The following is a 23,011-nucleotide window of genomic DNA, read 5'->3' as shown; positions in this document are numbered from 1 at the left end:
TGGTGCGGGAACGGCTAAATCACATGGTCAATTGCCTGTTCCATTCCAGCTATCAAAAGTCATGATTAGGAAACCCCAAAATTCATCCCTGGGGCAAACAAAATTAGGCGGGATGATATTAGGAGAACAATCTTAGTAGAACAAAGCAAAACTGGGTTGACTGGTCCTTTGGAAAGGGATTTTTGCTGCACAGAATAGGATTGCTCAGGAGATGTAGGGAATGCTTCCCAGGACTGGCATCTGACACTGATGCTATGAATAACTTTGCTGTAGTGCAGGACATGCCCCAGTCGAACTTTGCAGAAATCAGGGTCCCCAGAGTGGGTTATTATCTACCATACCTCCTCATGGCTGTTGAAAATTCTTCAGAGATTCTTTCTATCTTACAGTTTTTGTTTCCATGGGAAAACTGGTTATTCTATGCTCTGAAGAACTGATTGTCTGCTGCAAAAAAATCTGGGAAACTGAAAAAATACACAAATGAAAATCCTGACTGAAGAAATAAGCGTTTTAATTCATAAGTAGAGACAAAGATAAACAGAAGCCACCTTGGAATGGAGGAATAAGATTGGGTTTTATTAAGCTTAACCCTGAAGGATGCTGTCCCTTAATGATAAAGTCAGCTACGAATGACTCATCCACAAAGTAACTTGAAAGGTACTCAATAGCTTCTCCCAGCATACAAAATGCGTAAGCAGGTAAAAAATAAAAATGAGAAGGTAAAAATAAAAATAAATCTTCCATTTCTTAGCCTCATGATGCCTCACAAAAATAGAGCTATTGAAAGCATTTTAACTTATGAAATATGAAATGCAATTCATGCTATGGAGGAATACTTCAGCCTTTTAGCTAGGAAACAGTCTTTCCTTGGATGCTTGGTTATTAGCTATCATGCAAAAACAATTAGTCATTCAAGCAATTAAGAAGGTAAGTATCTCTTAAAAAGGTTCCGAGCTTTTAAAGACCTAAATGCAACTGCTATAAACCTAAAGATTGTTCCTGAGTGAAATTTAGTTATCATATCACCTTTCCTAAAGAGGTTCTTTGTATCATGTATTATAAATTCTTGATGCTCTTTTAGCTGCAGTCTGAGCCTCTGGTGAATTCTCTTCCTGGTCCTCAGACTTTTTATGGTTTAGGAATATGTCTGACTTTAAGAAGCGGCTGTAGCTGTCATATTTCATGAGATTGAATATCTGGAGAAGAGAAAAAACAATACAAAAAACAATGACCTAAATAAAAATAGATTTTAAATGAGAAGGACAGTATATGAAATCTACTGTATTTTTGTTCTGTTAGTACTGAAATATAATTGCTAAAAAGCATGATATTAAATTACATCTCAAACTCTCAAAGTGGTGGTATATAACAAACAGTGTTATGGGTTCCAGTCATTGTTTTGTGATAACCTCTACATTAGCTTAAGAGTCCAGTTATGTTTTTCATGATAGCCAGCTTTGAAAACCTAATATAGAAGGTGAGAGGTCATATGCCATCACCACTAGCCAGGATTTTACAGTTGATGATTAGTTAACAACTACACATGTAGACAAGCCAGGACATTATCCAATTCCTTCCACAGCATTAGCTCTGCAGAGCCACAGGGAGTAAAATCTAGTGAGGATGTCATTCTGTTAGGACAGCAGGAAGACACCAGAGATACTAAGCAGAATTGAAGAAGAACAGGTAACTTTTTATGCTACTTTAACCTGTCAACCTTAACTGCAGTCACGCAGAACATTACAGAATAGTTGATTACACATGCAATGCACTAGAACATTAAGAAAAGCATCTAAATAATTTAAAGAAATATTGAAACTGCAACAAATAACTGGATTAGCCAATGCTTTTTAAACCTATGCCAATCCTTACATCCATTTTAAATAAGTATAAAACTGAGTGACAAAACTGATTTCAGACTCGATCAAAAATGTTCAAGGTAACCTGCCACAAAGAGCTGATCTGGTACAGATGTACTTTGCCAGGTAAAATGTGGTTAAAAAGTGATGACGGATAAAAGTTTTTCCATAGGCTTTTTGCTTGCCCAAGAACTGCCCTTCTTCCTACAGCCAGTATACAGCCAGCATGGAAGCATGAAGCCAGCTTGAGTATAGCTTTTCTCTCCCAGGGCTTCAGTTTAGACTCAATTCCACACAACTGTTTTCCATTTTTATCCATTTCAAACCAAAAAAGCTAGAACTAATTTGGAGTTTTCAAAAACAGAAGGGCTGGAGAAAGGAGTCTGGAATCCATCCAGGTGTCAAGGTCAGGACTGTATTTTGCTTGGGCTGGAAACAGTAGTGAAGGAAAAAAAGAAAACCTCAAAATTGTATCTGAGGCAAAACTAAAACCTCCATCACCCTCTAACTATGATTTCACTGGAGGACCCTCTCTGAGTCATGCTTCATGACTGATTACATTTGATGATACCCAGAGTAACTAAGTTTCTAAGAGGAATTTCTGGATTCTAAGTTGCTGCAATAAGAACAGCTATACATTCCATGTGTGGATAATTGGAGTTTTAGCTTTATAGGACTCATTTCTAACTGATAATACAGTTGGATTTTGCTGTTTGTACGGAAAAGTCTCAAACTGTTTTTTCTTTTCACATTCTCAAGGAATCTGAACACACATAAAAAGGTAAATACGCAAAACAACTGTTCTTGTCTGTGCCTGAGGTGAAATATCCTCTTTACAAAATAAATAACATGAAGTATTTTACTAACCACTGCTTGTTTACATATTTAAACATTTAGGTTCATGTTTAAAACAGTTGAAACCTTGTTTTACAAGCTAGATACTGAATGAATCAAAAATAATGTCAAGAAAAATTCACCCTCTTGATGTAGAATCCTACTGGAGATCTAACTCAATGCAATTAAGCAAGTCAAAGGTCCCCCTCCTGGATAGGTTTGGCTAACTACACTATAATTAAATTTATTGACATAAGGAAAAAAATGTTTTATAATGAAAACATAACCTATTAAAGCTTCATAAATCAGTATTAAGAACTTAAATCCCTCTTGTTCCTAGTATCACCTAAAACATCTCTCGAAGAGGAAGAATATTATAAGATTAAAACTTTCTCATAAGAGTCCTAGAGTCTAGTCACCCTAATATTTATAACAGATTTCATAATTATGTGCAAAAGCAGAATCCTCCCTTTCCCTCTCTTCCTCATCACTTCTGTAGAGCAAGAACATTTACCTGCAAGATTTCTGTGAATGACTTTAATACCACTTCATTTAGCATGGCCAATTGCCTCTAAGGTATCTGTTAATCATCCCCCCTACACAGAATCACACTCCATGAATAGCCCCATTCAGATCAATAGGTATGCTGGATAACTGAAGCGCTAGGCATCACTAGGGCTAGAAACTAGACTGTTGCTTTCAAGCTCTGACTTTTTACACTTCAAACACACAGTGCCAGCAGTATTAACACTGTTCTTCAGAGATCAAATTAGCCCACTCTTCATAACTTTATGAGGATTGAAAACCAGAGAAGAACATAACTCTTCCTGAACTATTATCTAACAATAAACAGAAGCCTCAAACAGTGGAGACATGCAACAACCCATAAGTGTTCTGCATTTGGTTTTAAAAGCTCAGACTTTCTTCAGTAAGGCATTCTTCCCCACACCAGTTCCCCACTTCTACTGCTGCTTTCGTATGTCTCCAGTTCCCACGTTACTAATCCCTGGGTCCATAAGTGTACACTCCTTTGCAAATCTCCAAAACATTTCAACTCCAATAGTCTCTCCAGTTTCACTGTCATAATCACCTGCTCTGAACTGCAATACTAAGGTTTACACGAGCATTTTCTTTCCCTTTCCCTCAAGACAAAAGTTCTTCCACGAAAAACATTGCTTTCTCTCATGGAAACTGGATTTCACAGATTTCCACTGTTAATGCTTGAAAGACAGCAGATCCTTCACTCCTCAGACCAGCTCAATGAATCTAGTCAGTGCCCAACTAATGTATTCAGTACCTGATGTGAAATAGGTTGACAAGGCTATCTAAACCAGTGTACTGCTTTTCTGCAAAAGAAAAGAGCCAAATGGAAATACAAGTAGCCCTGAGGATGGTACAGAAATTAAAAATAGAACAGACTGCAAGTGTTGGAAAGGTGTAGATAAAAAAACAGCTTGCATCATAACTTGTGCTTTAAAATAAGATAAAAAATAAGAAAACTTGCCATCAAAAGACAAATCTGCAAAAAGTTACTCAATTCCTACCAGAGCTCCTGAGTTCTGGATGAAAAGGTAAAGCAGATACAAACTCCTTTTCTGGGCTGTGCGTGCTACAGAAGAGGGAGCTATTTCAGGAAGTTGCGTTTTATTCGTATCAATATAAATACCAAAACAAAGCAAGGAGAGGAATCCTAACATAATCTTGAGATCTCAAGGAAACCAGTGGCAACAACTGAAACAAACACCAGCAATGAGTCAGTGCAAGCAACTACACAGGGAAATGCAGGCACAAAGCTAGTCAGCGGGTGATTCCCAACCTAAAATAAAAAAGCCAGGAGCAAACGGCATCTAATTTTCCTGGAAAGTCCTGAAATGGAATTAACATGGCTGTGTGTGGATCTCTTCACTAACTGGCCCTACTGAGACAGGGCCAAGAACCTTGATCACCACACATCCACTGTCAGAGCTACTGAGACAGTTGCCACAAAGTGGAAGCAGCACAAATCCATGCCTACTAGACCCCTTGTGCATAGCACATCCGATCCATAACACAAAGCCTATCCAGATAACACCCAGAGTCCGTTAAAAAGCAGGCAAAAACTCTGGCAGCCATGTTTTGGAAGAAAATAAGTTTACCTGGTCCTGGAGTTTTTGAAACATCAGAGGGTGCGGCGTCTCCAAAATGGTCTCATTCAAACGGGACTGCCCCTCAACATTGACTTGAGAGGAAGCTTTACTGGACAGGAAAGTCATGTAAATTTCTTCAGCTTTTTCTTGCATCTGCAAAAGGACAGTTATTTAAATAATTAGTTACTTCAGAAACATTCTCTGTATTTGTTAAGGTTCCTTTGGGCAGCTCTAGCTTGCTTCCTTCTTGAGGTCCGCATCTTAAAAACAAAATCTAGTCCAAATTAAAAAAACAAAATAAATAAATATATATGTGGAAGTTGATCTATGTATATTTATATTGGAGGAAAAATATATCACTGCGGGTCAACTTCTACACTGACATTAGTGGCAGCTAGGGGTATAAAGCACCTCAGCTGAACAGCAGATTGTGATGTCTGAGTATCCAATGTAAAACTGCACAGCATTAATAACTAGAATTTGTCTTCACTACTTAGAGGACTATTTTTACTAATGTATAATCAGTATATGCAAGGAACCCAGAGGGAAAAAACATCGTGGAAACTTATTCTTACTGTAAGGCAAAACTAAACAAAGTTTAGTGTATAATGCATGCTACAGTTAGATCAACTTGTAATAGAGCTAATATGCTTTGTCATAACTGTGTTTTTACCTCAGGACATCTCATCTGCATTGTGACTACAAGATTAAAAAACCCAACAACTATTTTTGTTACTGGTAAAGACAAGATTCTCAAGAGCCTCTGAAAGCAGATAAAAGGGTAGTTGTGACTTGCCTAAAATAGCTTGTTAGTGTTTGCTCTGATTTCAGCAATCTGTTTCAGTGGTCTTCTCCTGATAAATCAGTAACAATGATACATTTTGACCTGACCCAGCATTCTTCACTTCAGAGCAGTATACAAATGGTCCAATCCTCTGAAATTAAATGCAAGTTCCCCCTTGACCAGAACATCAGATAAGAAAAGAAAGACCTGGTGAGACAGTGTATTGTAAAGCTGCACATGATGTAAGCCTCATTCCAGCACTCTAAATTCTGCATACATAAAACAAAGCCTGCAGAGCAGCAGGCACTATAAGATAATCAGCAGTGGGTACTCATAAATATTTCTCATTGTATTTTTAATGAGCAACTGTATCTCTAGAGCAGCATAAGCCAAAGGACTGTATCATCAGCTAAGCTTGTTCTGAATCAACATATGGGTATAATTAAAAGAAAAGCTACATATGTTCAACAATTCATAAGCTCTAAAGAGTTAACTCTGTCAGTGCTGAGGGGGACACATTTTCCAGCAGTATTCCTTTTTAAAATAGATATTCATCTAGTGGATAAGACTAGGCATGTGCTCGTTAGCCACAACGGAGTGTTTTATGAAGATCTGCAACCTTTGCAGTTTTGCAGATCAAGGAGGACTGGGTGTCCTTAGAACACACTTAGTGTGTTCTAAATGAAAATGCCAGCAATTTATCACTCACAGGTGTGACTGCTTTAACTGGTAAAGCTCAAGTCTTAGTGCAGGCACAGTATACTGGGTACCTTTAGCCACTGCATGAGAAAGCCTATGCGATTGTGCTGTCAGTCAGTCCTTCCTAAGCAATTTTTGAACTTGTTGTCCAATTTCAACTGTATTTCAGAGAGGGGTAAAGGTCTTAAAAATATTAACATCCCTACTAATTCCACGGAAAAGAGTGGCTAGAAAAAAAGAAAAAAAAAAAAACAGCACAACCACTGAAGGGAAAAGCTGCAATATATGTTCAGAAGTTATCTACTCTACTTGAACTGCCAGCATGTACTTACTGTTTGGGTAGTCAATACATACATAGCTCCAAATCAGCCACAACTCATGATGTTTCCTCGCACAGGGAACACAGCAGCAAGCTGCGTAGGAGCAGAGGAAAGCTTGAGAGGAAACATGAAAGAAACTAGAAGTACTGTGAGGAAGTTTAGAGAACATGGGGGGAACAAGAAGACTGTGTGGGAGGTTGGTGAAATGGGGAGGATCTCTGGCTTTTGAGGGGCTGAATGACAAAGGAAGGAAGTGAAAGTGCTGTGGTAGGGAGAGGGGTCACTGCAGAGATGCAGGTCTGACAGCATGGTAATGGAGAACATGGAAAAGCACCAAACTTTACATCTTCTGCTGCACATGGAAACAACTATTATACTATCTCTATGCTTCAGTGGCACATCAGTTGAACTAAAATTAATTTTAAAAAATAGTATGAAAATACAGCTAAAGCTGCCAGTCTTTCTTTATACACTCCCCAACTGATGTTCAGGAAAAGCCAAGGTCATGCAGAGAAGAAAGTGATGTTACCAATTCAGCAGGTGGCATTCTTTGTTCTGTCTCAGCCCAAAACTAATGCCTTTGCACAGGAGACTGTACTCTGAATTCTAAACAATACTTAAACTGAGAGCTTGTTCACAGGTGGTTATTAAAGGACTTCTGGCACTTTTCACTTGCAGATCTGTGCTTACCCCAGCATCCCTGCCAAATCTGAATTTGGAATACAAGTTCTGTCTACAGAAATCCCCCTCAGTATTTCAAATGGATACAATATTCTTTCCCACTCCTTTCCTAAGGCCAAATTCAGCTCTCATATCTGTGTGGTTCCCAAATGAGGTGAATGGAAGTCCCAGATGCTCATCAGAACACGCAGTCCAGCAGTTAACACCTGCGTACCATCATAACTCTGTTTAACTATTGCCACATTCTACATAGGTGGCAGAAAAAATCTGAAAAATCTGAAAAAGAAAAGAAACATTTTAACCTTGGGAAGTAGCACAGTGGACATGCTGTTTAGTTCATTAACAATTACAAATGCAACTGCATATGACTAATTCCAATAAAACAATTATAAATTTATACTTTGGTCCCTAGCACTCTCATCTCAATAATAAAGCAGGTGTCCTAAGACGAGCACCATATGGTTGGCAGCAGAGCTCACTATTACAACTGGACTTGACAATTCCTTCCCCAGTCTTCACTAAGTCATATTTCTATTTAACTTCAGTTTTAAAGGAATTACAGAGAAAGAATACGCTTTCTGTTTTAAACTAGAGATATTTCCCAGGCTGAGGCGAGGAGTGTCTTCCATGCTGTGGAAATATGGTAGAATCCAGTCCATCTAAAACATGCCAGACCAATGATGGAGTCTACTTCCTGCCTAGCCCTGCAGATGATGAAAATCACCTCTGCTTCCCAAAACATGCATGTATTTTGAATTAGCTCACTAAAACAAGAAAACAAACACTTGGAGTCTCCAGATAGGAGAGAATATAAGAGGATGCAACAAGGTGGTGGTGACAGCACTGGTTAGGGCAGGAGAGAGTCCTTCTCGGGAAAGCCTGTGCTTGTTTCAAAGCATAACACAGTAATCAAACAGTGCTGAGGAATGTATAATTATTTACTAGTCTAGTTCTGCTCTGAAGATCTTTGCTCGGGAAAAACGTTTTAGGACCACCCTCACATGGAAGTGTCAGTTCCCCGACAGTATCTCCTGTGCAAAGTATACCAATATACTAGCTGGGACTGTCTGGACCAAGGGACTTATCAGGACTTTTTTATTTTATTTTATTTTATTTTATTTTATTTGAAACACCCAAGTGAGGCATGCCTGACACTAACAGAGGTCATTTGCTGCACGTATTTTTCTGTTTCTTAATAGTATACTTCCAGAAAATGTGAAAGGGTTCCTGATCTCTGCAGCCATAACACACACTGCTGCTACTAGCTACTGGTAGGCAGGTAGAGCCATATTTAAGATCTACTAAATCCTGGGATTACAGGAAGAACCAAAAATCATACACCCAGGAGCCTCCTTTCCACTCACTTCCTTTTCATATTCAGTCCATTTCAGAACCTAACATCCTATCAATATAGTTTTAATGAGAGGCAGATTATAGAAGAAACAAAAATGTTTTTAGAATACCTCCCTTTGCTCACCTTAGATACAATGCAATTTCTGCAAAAATCACTTTCAGAAGACTAATTCATGCCTCATGCTATCATTAACACTGAAAAGGTTTCTATTTTAGTGCTTCTTCTAGCTCTGTAAATTATGTAAACAAATCCATCCATAAACAGTAGCTATAAAAATTTACTGTAAATCTGTATCATTCTGATGCATATTTATTCACCTGTCTGTAATAGCTTTGGTAGTACTAGATTCCAGATTCACTATAGTATGTAATGACTGGTACTAAATAATTGAATCTAAATAGAACCTAGTTACATCTCTGTCCACTCAGTTCAGCAATCTATTTAAGGATTCACTGAGCTATTATCTCTGTATATCTTTTTTACCAATTCCTGTATTAGCATTTACAATCCTAAAAAAGTAACTGGAAGATAAAAATATGCAAATTAGGGAAACAAACAAACAAGGGAAAACACGATTATTATACCACTGCAGAACATGGACCTTTACATAAGGATTTTCCATTTTAAAATACAGTTTGATACGTGTTTAAAAGGTATCAGGAAAACGCTGCCTATTTCCTACCAAGGACATTGTGCAACATACATACAAAACAACATCTGGCTTGTACAAACCAAAAGTCTCTTCCTATTTGGTAACAAATTGTGAGGGTGGATGGAATTTCCCTAGCTCAGAAAGCAAATGTTATTTACAGAAGAGGGAAGGGGGTCAAGATTATCCAGATCCTAGGTCCAGAATATTGAACATACCAGCCAAGATGCCGTGTGGACACAGGGAGACAAATAGTCAAAGTGCCTTCTGCCACAGCGTGACAGTAATGAAACCTGTACTAGCTGTTGTGCCAAAGTTGAGCTAGGTCAGCAGCACTGATGGTCCTGGGCTTGTGCAGACAGGAGTTGGCTTCCCATGCAATCCAGACAGGCTGCGGCTTAAACACCCCCTTCCATTCCACCTCTGGCTAGTATCATCACTCCAGCTGCTGATGTTGCTGCCATCATAGTGGCAACTAGCACATACAGTTCTCTCTTTTATCCTATCTCATTCCCTTTATCTCTCTTTCTGCCTTACATCCTGCAGAAAAATAAGCTGATTAGCTATTGCAGTTAGATTACTGCAGTTACCAGATATTTAGAAGAGTACCTGCATGCATGAACCTTAATGAAGAAGGATAAACAACTAAATACATGTGACTGCAGTAGTGCTAAGTATTACAAGATCTGTACTCAAATTGAACAGTGTTTTTCTGTTCTTGCAAAAATAGTTATTTTGGGAGGGTTTGATGGAGATATCAACACCAAAAAATACTGAAAATGGAAACAGGTGAATTGCTTTGTTTTGGAGGAGTGCTTTTTCAGTGAAAAATAAACTCTCAAAAATATGTTTCGTTGAAAACCTAATATTCTGCTGGAGTACAGTTTCCAGCTGATAATTTCTGACTGACCTTATGAGAGGAAGTCCTAGTTCAGATCCAGGAACTGAGACAGTTTTCTTGGGTATGTATTTTAGAATCCCTCCAATAGCCTGCTTCTCATCTCAGTATTTCTGACAGCACTCAGAGCACATACTGTCCCATCCGAAGCAGGTTTAAGTGGCATTTCCCCAGACCCACCTCCTCATGCCACTCTACTTCCTTCGGCTGGAGGAGTGTAGAAGGGGCTATACATTTGTATCTGTCGCCAGGATACATATGAAAAACGCAACAGCAAGATATAAAACAAACAACAAAAGCTTATATTCAGTTGGAGTTTCGCAACTACTTTGTTTTATCCTCAAGGACGCCTAGTCTAGAACATTAAAAAAAAAAAAAAAAAAAAAAGAAATTTGTCAAAAATTCACAAAAGCAATTTAGAAACAAGCAAACAAAACATAGTATGTATTTTAGGCCTGACTCAACATATTTTAAAGCCCAAATGTGAAAGATGATCTTGCATTCATGTTAGATCTAAATGTGGACACAGACCCAAGCAGTGGAAAAAAGTTTTTTGAGGTGCTTCGTTGAAAAACTTTCCATGGAATATTTTGTACTGGAAAATACAGTTTTCATGGAAATGTAAGTATTCTGTAGAAGTCTATCAATTTGAACAAAAATTTAAACAAAAATCTAAATTAACACTCCCAATTTCTTTTTTTGGATAAGGCAAAACATTTCATTTTGGTATAGTGAAACATTTTGTTTGCATTGCTTTTATTATGTTACACTAAATGCTGCATATTTTCATGTAACATCCATTATGCTTTAGATATTTTAGGATTAATTATCTTTATATTTTTTAAAAAAAGATGTGGTAAAATTACTGAAATAAACCTTTTGCTATTCCAAAGCAACAACAGAAAATTCAGAGTTTTCAAAACATAGGAAATTTGAAAATTTCAGCATTTTGTTTTGATTTGAAATAAAACTAGCTTTGTTTCCAAACAATTCCACCAGGATGATTTAAGTGAAATTCTTTCAAATAAATGTATTCGCACTCACAGGAAAATAGCAGTTAAAAACGTTATAGCTCCAAGTACTTGTTGACAAATAAAAATTATTTACAAAGCATACCTGTTTTTTCCCCTGTGTTGTCTTAAATTCTTCACATGCTAGCCAGAACAAAACATTTTCTTCACTAAATTCTTTCTTTAAAAATTCCTAGGGAAGGGAGTGGGAGGCAGGAAAAAAAAAGAATATATCAAAAGTTAGGATCCAATTTCTCAATTGTTTTTCTCTTGTCCTACTACAACTATTAAAACTAGATGCTGCCTAAAGCTGATTTTGCCACAATACGAGTTTACATAATATAGTGCAACAGAACCACTGCACTGGTAGCACCTAAACACAACTTGCATACAATGAACAATAATATACTTGGCACTGTAAGAGCACATTCCAGAAGAATGATGAGCTACATTTAATGACAGAGTTCTTCAGTAAGTAAGAGCAGTTTCTTCAGTCTCCCTTAAGCAACTTGAGCAATTCTACTCAGCCATTTACTGAACCATTGCTCAGAGGGAAATCCAAAAATACATGATGATTTCATTAGCAGGTAAGTGTAACAAACTAATGACAGCCACAAATCACCTGGGATTGTAGTCTAGTCTCTTTATGATATTTTTAATGACTAGAGCTCTACTAATAAAAGAGTTTCTAAACATGATCATCAGTGGCAATAAATTTACTTAAGTAAATTAAAGCACAAGATGCATTTGCATTCTCTAGTTTAAACAAAGTACATTTCTTCCAAAGCAAAGTACATTTTAAAATGAGTGAAAAGTACATTAAACTTATTTATAAAAAAAGTAATGGCTGAAATATTTATAGCTCTGAGATGCTCAATTTTCACTTTCAAGTATTAGAGATTAAATAATGTTTTAGTGATGATTTTTTTAAGAATTCTAAATCACACAGGATTTTGTAGTTCTGGTTTACATCACTTTTAACCAGTCTGTCAGAAAATCATTTCATCCCAGTCTCAGGGCTTGGATCCACAAAACCATATTCCAGTAGGTAGTCCTATTCGTATAGCTAATCCCTCTGACTTCTGACAAAAAGGCCTTGAAAGACCAACTTGCCACAAAAAGCCTCAAGCCTGCATTTAGAGCTATACTAGCCCACAGTTTGTAGTAAAGTTAAAGGGATTTCCTTTGGTACAGCTGTTACAACACAGAAGAAGAGTCATACAGTTATTCAGGTCCCTTAGCAGTTAGCAGTAACTTAGTGCTTGAGTAATGATCACTTATGAGAACAAGGAATGCAGGATCAGTCTTCAGTAATAAATGGCACATGGCAAGAGAGATCAACGGCTCAAGGACTGTTGTTAATCTAATAGTGTCTTGTTAATCCTTTCAAAAGTTGACAGATCTCATTAGAAAGATGCAACCAAAAGTCTTCCCTGTGCTTAATGAGAGCACAGCTCTAGTGACAATGGGCAGAAGACACCACAGAAGCTCAGCAAATGCCACAGCTCTAAAACTTGCCCATCTCTACTCACTGTACATATCTAGTCAGATGTATGCCCAGGTGCTTACGGCACTGGAACAGCTACACCATTTATACTGAGAATCATTCATCTTTAAATCCTAGTTTGGGTTTATATAAATATCGATAGTTAAGATAGCAACCCTAAATCGTTTAACTCCTTCTGGATCTTCAAGGAGATTCTCCAGTGATGTAGCCCATTTTGAGGTTCCTTTCAAGGCCTGGTGGCTGCTGCTTGGGTGACTCTCGCTGTCATTTATCTCTGGAAAAATTGAAAAAAACACCATCTTTATAAGGAGCAATGAATATCACATACATTTCTTCCCCATTGCCCTCCCCACCCTTGGGTTACAGTTGCTTTCTTAAAAGGAAACACCATAAAACTGAAAATAAACACACACACATATTTGAATTCTGCTTTGCCTCTAAGGAGGTTAAAAAAAAAAACTTGCACTCAGATAATTCATGAGCATGTAGGTAGGCACTGTCATTGTTTTATAGCAGTTCAAGCACCTTTTGCACGTGGAACACAATGACCGCAGCCTGTGCAGTAAAAAGGACCATTCGCCTTTTTCTGGCACTGTCAATGATATTGGCTTGCGTGAAGCAAATCCTCTTCGGCCACATACACGAAATTTATTTTTAAGAAAAAGAATCATCACCATAGGGTTTTGGAAGAAGGAAGAAAGAAGAGAGGGAAAAATGGGTTTTTTTGTTTTTTTTTTTCCCCAACAGAAGATTAAGTCTAACATGTTAACCTATTCAAATGGAAGGACAAAGAGCTGGCAGAAGAGCCTTGCTCCAGCTTAGTCAATTTGCTATTGGGCAACTAGGTGTTTGGGTGTCTTTTTCTTTTGTTTGTTTTTAAGTTCACTGGAATTCTGCTTTAATAGGTTTTTCAGGACTGTTCCCACAACTTAGCTGCCAATTAGCTTTCTTATAGAGAGGAGAGATTGTATATATTTTTTGAAAGTTTTTATCCTAGGGACAAGTGTATTAAATCCAAGGCTGATGATACCAAAAAGTCAGAAGATCAATTATTAGAGAAAAAACAGGAAATTATACTGCTGATTTGAAAAGCTCAAAATAGACAAAGAGCTTGGCTTCCTTTCCTCTTACACCCAAAATGTCCAGAGAAGGAGGAGACAGTGGGAGCATGGGGCATGAGAAATTAGCCTAAGAGCACTGCTTAAAGCCACTACACACTGAAAAGGTGCACAAAACTCTCACTGTAAACAATACTGCTTTCATTTACTTTCCAATCTCTTCATTCCTCCCTAGCAACTTGCCAGAAATATGGGGCCTAGTAACTTCTGTTTAAAACCCTTCCCCCCACATGAAACTAAACCTCAGCAAGTATCTCAAAAAAAAAAACTATAGAGTTATACTATCAGAATGATAACACTAGTGTTAAAACCCTACAAAATATTGGCATGACAGCTGGAGGTAGCCTCATCATCACAGGCCCTGGTTCTTCTGGGGACTTCAACCACCCCGACATCTGCTGGAAGGACTACACAGCAAGGCACAAACAGTCCATGAGGCTCCTGCAACGCATTGATGGTAACTGCTTCTCACAAATGGTGGAGGAGCCTACGAGGAAGGGTGTCCTGCTGCACCTTGTCCTTACCAACACAGAGGGACTGGTTAGAGATGTGAAGGTTGGGGGCAGCCTTGGCTGCAGTGACCACGAGGTGGTGGAGTTCAGGATCCTGCAGGAAAGAAGTAAGGCAACAAGCAGGACCGCAACCCTGGACTCCAGGAGAGCAGACTTTGGGCTCTTCAGAGACCTGCTTGGAGGAATCTCGTGGGTTAGGGCCCTAGAGGGAAGGGGGGTCCAGGAGAGCTGGCTAGTATTCAAACATCACTTCCTCCAAGCTCAAGAGCGGTGCATGCCCATGAGTGAGAAGTGCAGCAAAAGGGGCAGGAGACCTGCATGGGTGAGCAAGGAGCTCTTGGTCAAATTCAGACAGAAGAAGAAAATACACAGACTGTGGAAGAGGGGACAGGCTGCTTGGGAGAATTATAAGAGTGCAGTTAGAGTATGTAGAGATGTGGCGAGGAAGGCTAAGGCCCAGCTGGAATTGAGTCTGGCAAGGGATGCCAAGGACAACAGGAAGGGCTTCTTCAAATACATCAGCAGCAAGAGGAGGACTAGGGAAAATGTGGGCCCCTGAATGGGGCAGGGACCCTGGTGACAAGGGATACAGAAAAGGCAGAATTACTGAGTGCCACCTTTGCTTCAGTCTTCACTGCTAAGGGCAGCCCTCAAGAACCCTGGAGCCCAGAGACGAGACAGAAAGTCTGGAGAAGGGAAGACTTCCCTTTGTTCGAGGAGGATAGGATTAGAGACCTTCTGGGCAGGCTAGATATCCACAAATCCATGGGCCTGGAGGGGATGCACCCACGGGTACTGAGGGAGCTGGCGGATGTTGTTGCCAGGCCGCTCTCCATCATCTTTGAAAGATCCTGGAGAACTGGAGAGGTGCCTGAGGACTGGAAGAAAGCCAATGTCACTCCAGTCTTCAAAAAGGGCAAGAAGGAGGACCCAGGCCACTATAGGCCGGTCAGCCTCACCTCCATCCCTGGAAAGGGGATGGAACAGCTCATCCTGGATGTCATCTCCAAGCACATGGAGGAGAAGGAGGTGATCAGGAGCAGCCAGCATGGATTCACCATGGGGAAATCCTGCTTAACCAACCTGATAGCCTTCTATGATGGCATGACTGGCTGGGTAGACAAGGGCAGAGCAGTGGACATTGTGTACCTTGACTTCAGCAAGGCTTTTGACACTGTCTCTCATAACATCCTCCTAGAGAAGCTCAGGAAGTGTGGGTTAGACGAGTGGACAGTGAGGTGGATTGAGAACTGGCTGAAAGGGAGAGCTCAGAGGATCGCCACCAGTGGCGTGGAGTCCAGTTGGAGGCCTGTGGCTAGTGGCATCCCCCAGGGCCCCATCCTGCGCAACTTCTTCATCAATGACCTGGATGAGGGGACAGAGTGCCTCCTCAGCAAGTTTGCTGATGATACCAAGCTGGGAGGGGTGGCTGACACACCTGAGGGCTGTGCTGCCATTCAGAGAGACCTGGACAGGCTGGAGAGCTGGGCGGACAGGAACCTCCTGAGGTTCAACAAGGGCAAGTGCAGGGTCCTGCACCTAGGGAAAAATAACAACAGGCACCAGTACAAGCTGGGGGCTGACATTCTGGAGAGCAGCTCTGCAGAGAAGGACCTGGGAGTGCTGGTGGATGACAAGTTGACCATGAGCCAGCAATGTGCCCTTGTGGCCAAGAAAGCCAATGATGTCCTGGAGTGCATTAGGAAGAGTGTTGCCAGCAGGTGGAGGGAGGTGATCCTGCCCCTCTACTCAGCCCTGGTGAGGCCTCATCTCCAGTACTGTGTCCAGTTCTGGGCTCCCCAGGACAAGAGAGACATGGAGCTACTGGAGAGAGTCCAGCATAGGGCTACAAAGATGATCAGAGGGCTGGAGCACCTGCCCTATGAGGAACGGCTGCGAGAGCTGGGCCTCTTCAGCCTGGGGAAGAGAAGGCTGAGGGGGGATCATATCAATGTGTACAAGTATCTGAAGGGAAGGTGCCAAGGGGACAGGGACAAACTCTTTTCAGTTGTCCCGTGTGACAGGACAAGAGGCAATGGGCAGAAATTGAAGCACAGGAAGTTCTGCCTGAGCGTGAGGGGGAATTTCTTCCCTGTGAGAGGGACAGAGCCCTGGACAAGGTTGCCCAGAGAGGTTGTGGAGTCTCCTTCTCTGGAAATCTTCAAGGCCTGCCTGGATGCAACCCTGTCTAACCTGCTCTAGGTGACCCTGCTTGAGCAGGAAGGTTGGACTAGATGATCTCCAGAGGTCCCTTCCAACCTTACTGATTCTATGAAAGCCTGCTGAGTTTTGGTTCCTGTAGATCTGGAGAATAAGTTCATTTTTCTAACAATGAGATGGATGAGTAGTTTAAAGGAGTGAAAGCATCCTTTTCTTCCTTGATGGTTCTCTAGCAGTGTTCTTTTACAGGAGGAATTACAAAGCTGCAAAAGAGGTAAACTTCCTAAAGCTGCGGAGTCCATTCTCATTGCTTAATACTAGAGAGCTTTACACACTCACAAGTAAATACAAACAAAAGAAAGGAATACATCTAAAATGACTGAGCAAATGGTCACTGCAAGCTACATTCTTCATGCATAAATCTTGTCTCTCCTTTGTCTGTGATGGTTTCCCTTTATGATAGGGTCACAACACCAATCTCAAATTTCTTACACAATGAACGCAAGACTATATCCCTGCATAAAAGGTTTTGGAATCCAAGCCATAGACTGTAACCTCTTTGGACAAAGACTGTGACAGATTTGTCTTCAAAGCAGTAAGCTATCCCTACAGTTCTGTACAAGAAAAATAATTTTCCCCCCAGGGCCTAAGAGTTGAAGTCCCAGAGTCACAGCCTGAGGGATGTTCCTAAAGCACTACCGCAGACTTTTTTGTGACACAGTAGCGCAGAAAACTATCAGTACCTGTTTTCCCTTCCCTCCCTCAAAAGGATGTGGCACTTGATTAACATTTGTAAGATTTATTTTAAGAACTTAATGCAAAGTATCTAAGCATCTAATCTTACTAAAATCTGAAAGATTTAATTGGGAATAACTAAATCTGAGCACAACACCATTACCTGTGTGGAGCAGGGGCAAGTGCTTTCAGGCACCCAGGATACCGTCAGTCCACTTTCCTTCTAGCTGCTGTCACTGTTTCCAACATTTTACTGTTTTCATGTTGGCCGTTCTCCACTGACCACCATTTGCATCACCTTCCTCTCTGTTCCAGTCTACCCAGCACAACCTGACTCCATCTCCATTTACATTCCTCCTCTTTTTCTGCAGCATCCTTTGAACCTATGCTCTCCTATGACCCTGCTCCCATTCTCCTTACCTCCTCCTTTTTCTCCTCTAGCTTTAGTAGAGCAAGTTTTAGTTTTGGAAGGGAGGAACTACATGACTTCCTAATGTTCATTCCACTGAATCACATTTTCTAGGATCCTGTTATTCAATTTTTTTTTCACTTAACCAGCTCCCCACAACCCCAAAATAACTGCAGCACTGAAGACATTCACCTGTTCATTGCTGATACAATGAATTCCTTTTCATTTATCCCTTGTCTCATTAATTTAAACAGAGTTCCTCAAAGCAGAGATTATCCCAACAGAGCTAGCACTGTAGAGTGTGCTAACACTGTAGTACAGATCTGAGCTGGCAAGCACAGGTCCTGCTAGCAGTCATAACCCTGGCTCAGCCTGGGCTACGGCACCCAACTGAGAAGCAGGGAATCTGGGCTATCAGTCCATACTGAGGCAGAAAATGTCAGATGCAGTGTCATGATGGAGACAGACCCTCAGACCTCATCTATATAATGAATAAAATCAGCCACAGAATGTTTTTTGGCCCTGTGCTCAAGAAGCATAGCACACCTCTTGTCCTGTCAGTCCCACAAAAACAAAGTAACTGCACCCATATAGCCTACTGGGAACACTGGCTGGCCTGAACTAGGCTGCAAGCTGCGCTTGCATGGGTGAGCAAGGAGCTCTTGGCCAAATTCAGACAGCTGAATTTGCGTAGCTGATAAGCACTAAAGCCATGCTAGAGAATATCCTAACAACTCAGCAGTGCTCAAGGCTGTGTGCAGGGCATGGCCCTGCTGAAGCTCCTTCCTCCTGAGCTCAGTACCACAAATCCCCATTTTCACTGTTTCTTTACAACTGCCATGAAACATTAGCATCCCTTCCCCCTCAGCACAAATGTAAATGGGCTAGATACGATACACAACAGTAGCAAACACTCTGAAATTCTACAAGGATATTAAAACTGCTAGGTATTTTTATTACACTCCATTTAATAAACAGACATAAACATTTTTTCTAATTAGAATCAGAGATTCCCACCCCTGTGTAGTTTCATTTGCTGTGCAACTTTTTTTTTTTTTAAGATCTTAGAAGATAGGAATGAGCTTTTGCTCACAAATGACTTGAGAAGCTAATCCCCACATTTGTATCTCATAATATTTTACTAAGTTACCTTAAAATAATACTTCCATTGAGGTACTACTTAATGTAATTCTAATATATTTATTGTAGAATATAATGCGACAATAACTATAATTAAATGAATAACCCTCTGAAACTTATTTATCTCCATTTGCCATTTATAGAGATAACTTATTCTGTAAAATGGTGACCACATTTCATAATTTACACTTGGAAAAAAAAATCTCAATACCAACTTGAAATATTCAAAATATATAATCTACTTTGATCACTTAGATGCAAAAGGCAGATATTTGCTGTTACTGAAAACTGGGTGACAATTTTGTGTGATAATAAGGGAGTTAAAGAAGAAGAGTTCTACTGATATTTCTGCATGAGAAATATACAAAATGTGCAACAGATGATAGAGATGCAAATTAAATCTACTATTTCTCAACGGGATAGAAAAGCACTCACTGTCTTTCAGGCAGATCAGAAACCAGTAAGCAGAGAAAGCTGACAAAACATGTTCACTGAAACACGGTTGTAGAGTCTCTGCTGAAACAAACTTTCCTCTGAGTATATGACCATAATACACTCGTCTGCAGTATGTGCACTGGCCAGTTGCTTGTACAAACGCAGCAAATAATTAAGTAATTATTTTGACTGCAGTACTATTTCAGGAAAGAATCCTATATTGAGCTGACAACTAGGCAGTTACATTGGCTGGAGCATTATTTTAGAGAAGAATCCTATAGAAGCTTTGTTTCTCATCACTGAACTGCAGCATTAGCTGGTGGACAAAGATTCTTTTTTTAAGCCATATATGTAAAGGTAAGTGTAAAAAAGTAGTGTAAAAAGATTCTAATCATCATATGAAACATTGTATCAAAACCAGCAATATTTGCATTCTCCAAATAAGAGCTTGGACTGAAACCATACAAAGTTAATAACATCAAAAGATACAACCTCACAGATCAAAACTCATGACTTTGGCCCTGGCTTTCAACAACCACAAAAAATGAGGAAACTTACCAAACATTTGGAGTTTTTTCAAGTATATCTGGTTGAGTTAGATGTACTAATCCCACTGCCTTCCAGGACTACACACAACAACAGTCCCCCAAGCAGTCTTAATCCTCAAACTGTTCATACAGTGGTTTTCACACCATTGTATTGAATGGCACAAATTCATACACTTCACAGAATCATATTAAACGCATCACCTAACAAAATACCTGATTTTAGTGGGCTTTTTGCCACACAAACCCTTTGCAAACTTCTTAACAAAAGACAGCAGGCATGCAATCAGCCCATATGACAAGAATACATAGCATATTCCTTTTTCTATGCCTAAACACCAGTACACAACATCCACATGCAACATTAAGAAAATCCTTCCCAATTTCTTACAAACTCATCTTGAAAAAACTTTCAATCATACTGCATGCATTTTCCCCTCTTTTTTTACATAGATGTTTCAGAAACCTGTAAACTCCAAGCCTTTTTATTACTATTTTAAAAGCACTCTGAATACCTTGTCCTACAGTCAACGGGATGGTGTAGCCTATCCAGCTACAACCACCAGTATGGAATTAATAATCCAGAGTTATGAAACAGTGGGAACGAAAGAGGGAAAATTCTCTTACTTTCCATGTATCCACACGCCACTGGATGAATCTTTTCCTAGTAACTGCTGTGTTTTATAGGACCTTTCCACTACAGAAAGGTTGTCCTTTACATGCTTTAGTTGTTCAGAGCAAGAGCTTTAACATCCTCTTTTGACCGTCTCTAACAACAGATGACTACTGGATGCCAGTTTTAACTATAAGGAAGGAAATAAAAAAGACATTCTGCTTTCGTAGCATCTCTGGAAATATTCACTAGGCATATACCCTCAAACAAAAAAAGCTCCAAAAAACTCTAGACAAACACCACATTTGGCTGCTCTTAGAAACATTGTAATACTAATTTAATACATAGTCCAAAAGCAGTGTGGTTTTCTAGGATTTCAGTTTATAATTTTTATTCCAGGCCTTTTTACAGTGATATACATTACTCCTTTTGAATCTATAAACTTACTGCGTCAGAGATACTGCGCCATAAAATGTCCCGTAACAGAGCACCAATGCGTCCCGAAAGCCCATCAGCAGCCAACACGGCGTGTTTATTAGGGCTCAGTGACTTCTATTTCAAGTGCAAGACAGTCCTTGCAAACACAAACTCCTCCAAGTGAATTCCAGCTGGAGAGCCAAGCCCTGCTCTTCCGAGCTGTTGCATCATTACCAACAACAGCAATATGCAATAGATTATAATTAAAATTTAGCTGATGAGGCATAAGCCTCAGAGAGTTCAGCTCCCTCTTCTGCACCGCTGCTCTAGTGCGATGAGCGCTGCTTCTTTCCAAGACGCAGTTAATAAATCTCGTGTTCGTAACACAGCCTGTTATGGATTTCGCCGGCAGAAGCCCCCAGGCTTTGCCCCCGCCAGCTCCCCACCTGCAGGGCTCACCCGCAGGGCGAGACAGCGCAGGCAAGGGGCAGAGCTGCACGTGCACCGCGCCGCTAAAGCCGTGCTACACGCGGCACAGCCCGAAAAGCAACCGACGGGCCCACGGCAGTACGAACCACCAGCAGCGCTGCTTGCGAGTTTAAGTCTATTTGATATTGCTAAACCCAAGCGTTATCAAAATCAAGATAAGGGCATATTGCCACAGCCCAGGCAGCATTTCATTTGCATTTCATTCATAGCGCGTAGCGTATTCTCAGTAGCTGGTCCGTTACGTACGAACCAGACAGCTAAACCGATAGTTTGTTGTCCCAGTACTGCATAAACGCGGGTTTGGGGAAGTGGCAGGAGACCCTGCTCTCAAGGGAACTTTCTGCTGTGCTTACAACAGGCGAGTCCTGCTCAAGCCGGGAAGCGGCCGTGGCCGAGCAAAGGCTCCCGAGGCGACACGGTCCAGCCGCCGCGGCGCTGCGGCCCCGCAAGCGGCTCCAAGGGCCGGGGCTCGCCGCGGCCGCCGCTCCCGGCCCCGCGCAGCTGGCCGCGGGGCTTCGGGCGCTTCCGCGCCCAGACGCTCCGTCAGAAGAAAACCGCGGCCCTTCCCCTTTCGGCGGCGCTTCCCCCCGCGACTCCGCTCCGCCGGCGCCCGGCTCCCCGCGGGGCCGCCTCGCCCCAGCCCCCGTTACCTGAAGGCGGGCGCTTCCTGCTGAGCCGGCTCACGGCCCGGTTAAACATCGCGGGGCGCCCGCGCCGCCCCGCGCTGCCGCTCCCGCAGGGGCGGCCGCCGCGCCACGCCGCGCCGCGGCAGCCGCCGATCTCCGCCCCCGCCCCCACGGCCCGCGCCCCCCTCCCCCGGCGGAGGCGCCGCGCCCCGCCCCAACGGCCGCCCCTCGCGCCCCAACGGCCGCCCCTCGCGCCCCAACGGCCGCGCCAGCCCGCCCGCGGGGCCGCGGAGAGGCACCGGCGCGGGGCGCCCGCCGCGGCCGGCCCGGCCGCGGCCCCGGCCCCGGCTCTTCGCGAAGAGCCCGCTCTCAGTTTCTGTGTTTGCCGCCGCGCGCCCCTCGCCCGCCCAGAGCGCAGCAGCGCCCGCGCCGCCGGGAGGCGCCCGCGCTTGGAAACGAGCCGCGGCCGCGGGCCCGTGGCGGCGCCGCCGAGCGGCGCAGCACCCGAGCGCGGGCCCCTGCCGGCCCCCTTCTTCTCGGAAACTTCCTCGTTTTCGTGCAGATCAGCAGCGAAAGCTGAAGCCGGCTCCGCTGGAAAATTTTACCACTTTTTTTCTTAGCGGACGAACACTTCCTCCATCATTTAAGAGCATTGCACCCTTTCCCTTCTAAACCTACCCCTTACACTGTTGGCCCCCAGCCTGCTCCACTTCCAGCGTTCCCTGCCATCCCCTTTTCCTCCGCCACCCTTCCTAGCACCGTCATCTCCATCCACCAATATTCATCTCATCTCTCCCTACTTGTTGCCAGACTCAAGCCTCCTAGTCCCCATCTGCTCCTTCCCTTGCACACTCGTACAGCAGGCCACCAGCTCCGCAGAGAACTGAGCTACCAAACACCAGCAAGTCTCTGCTAGGGAGGTGCCAGAAACAAACAAAAAACCCATTCTTTCCATAAGATTGTCAGCTTTATGCATTTGTGAAGTTTCTTACCAAAAGAGGAAACAAAGAGCCAGAGTTCTTGTGCTGGGGGGAACTCTTTGCCAAACTTCAAGCTTCTGTTCAAAGACATGGAAGAAGAATGGTTTTTCA

At 41.9% G+C, this 23,011-nt stretch overlaps 1 protein-coding gene across 4 annotated transcripts in view; it reads right to left on the bottom strand.

The window, feature by feature from the left end:
- RGS10 (regulator of G protein signaling 10) overlaps positions 1 to 22,049 on the bottom strand; it is a 28,673-nt gene extending 6,624 nt beyond the window's left edge. For all 4 annotated transcript variants that reach the window (XR_009958969.1, XR_009958970.1, XR_009958968.1 and 1 more), the window contains exons 1-5: positions 21,945 to 22,049; positions 12,877 to 12,995; positions 11,321 to 11,407; positions 4,829 to 4,972; positions 1,027 to 1,196 (exon numbers count right to left, since the gene is read on the bottom strand). Coding sequence is in view for 1 of the 4 variants with exons in the window: in XM_062580350.1 (XP_062436334.1) it covers positions 1,050 to 1,196; positions 4,829 to 4,972; positions 11,321 to 11,407; positions 12,877 to 12,995; positions 21,945 to 21,993 (546 nt within the window). In the remaining 3 variants the exon portion in view is untranslated. The remainder of the gene's footprint in view (positions 1 to 1,026; positions 1,197 to 4,828; positions 4,973 to 11,320; positions 11,408 to 12,876; positions 12,996 to 21,944) is intronic.
- Positions 22,050 to 23,011: the final 962 nt, after the last annotated feature.

Source organism: Rhea pennata, chromosome 7 (assembly GCF_028389875.1).
Source record: "Rhea pennata isolate bPtePen1 chromosome 7, bPtePen1.pri, whole genome shotgun sequence".
NCBI classification, from domain to species: Eukaryota; Metazoa; Chordata; class Aves; order Rheiformes; family Rheidae; genus Rhea; species Rhea pennata.
This window is presented reverse-complemented; position numbering and strand designations above follow the sequence as displayed.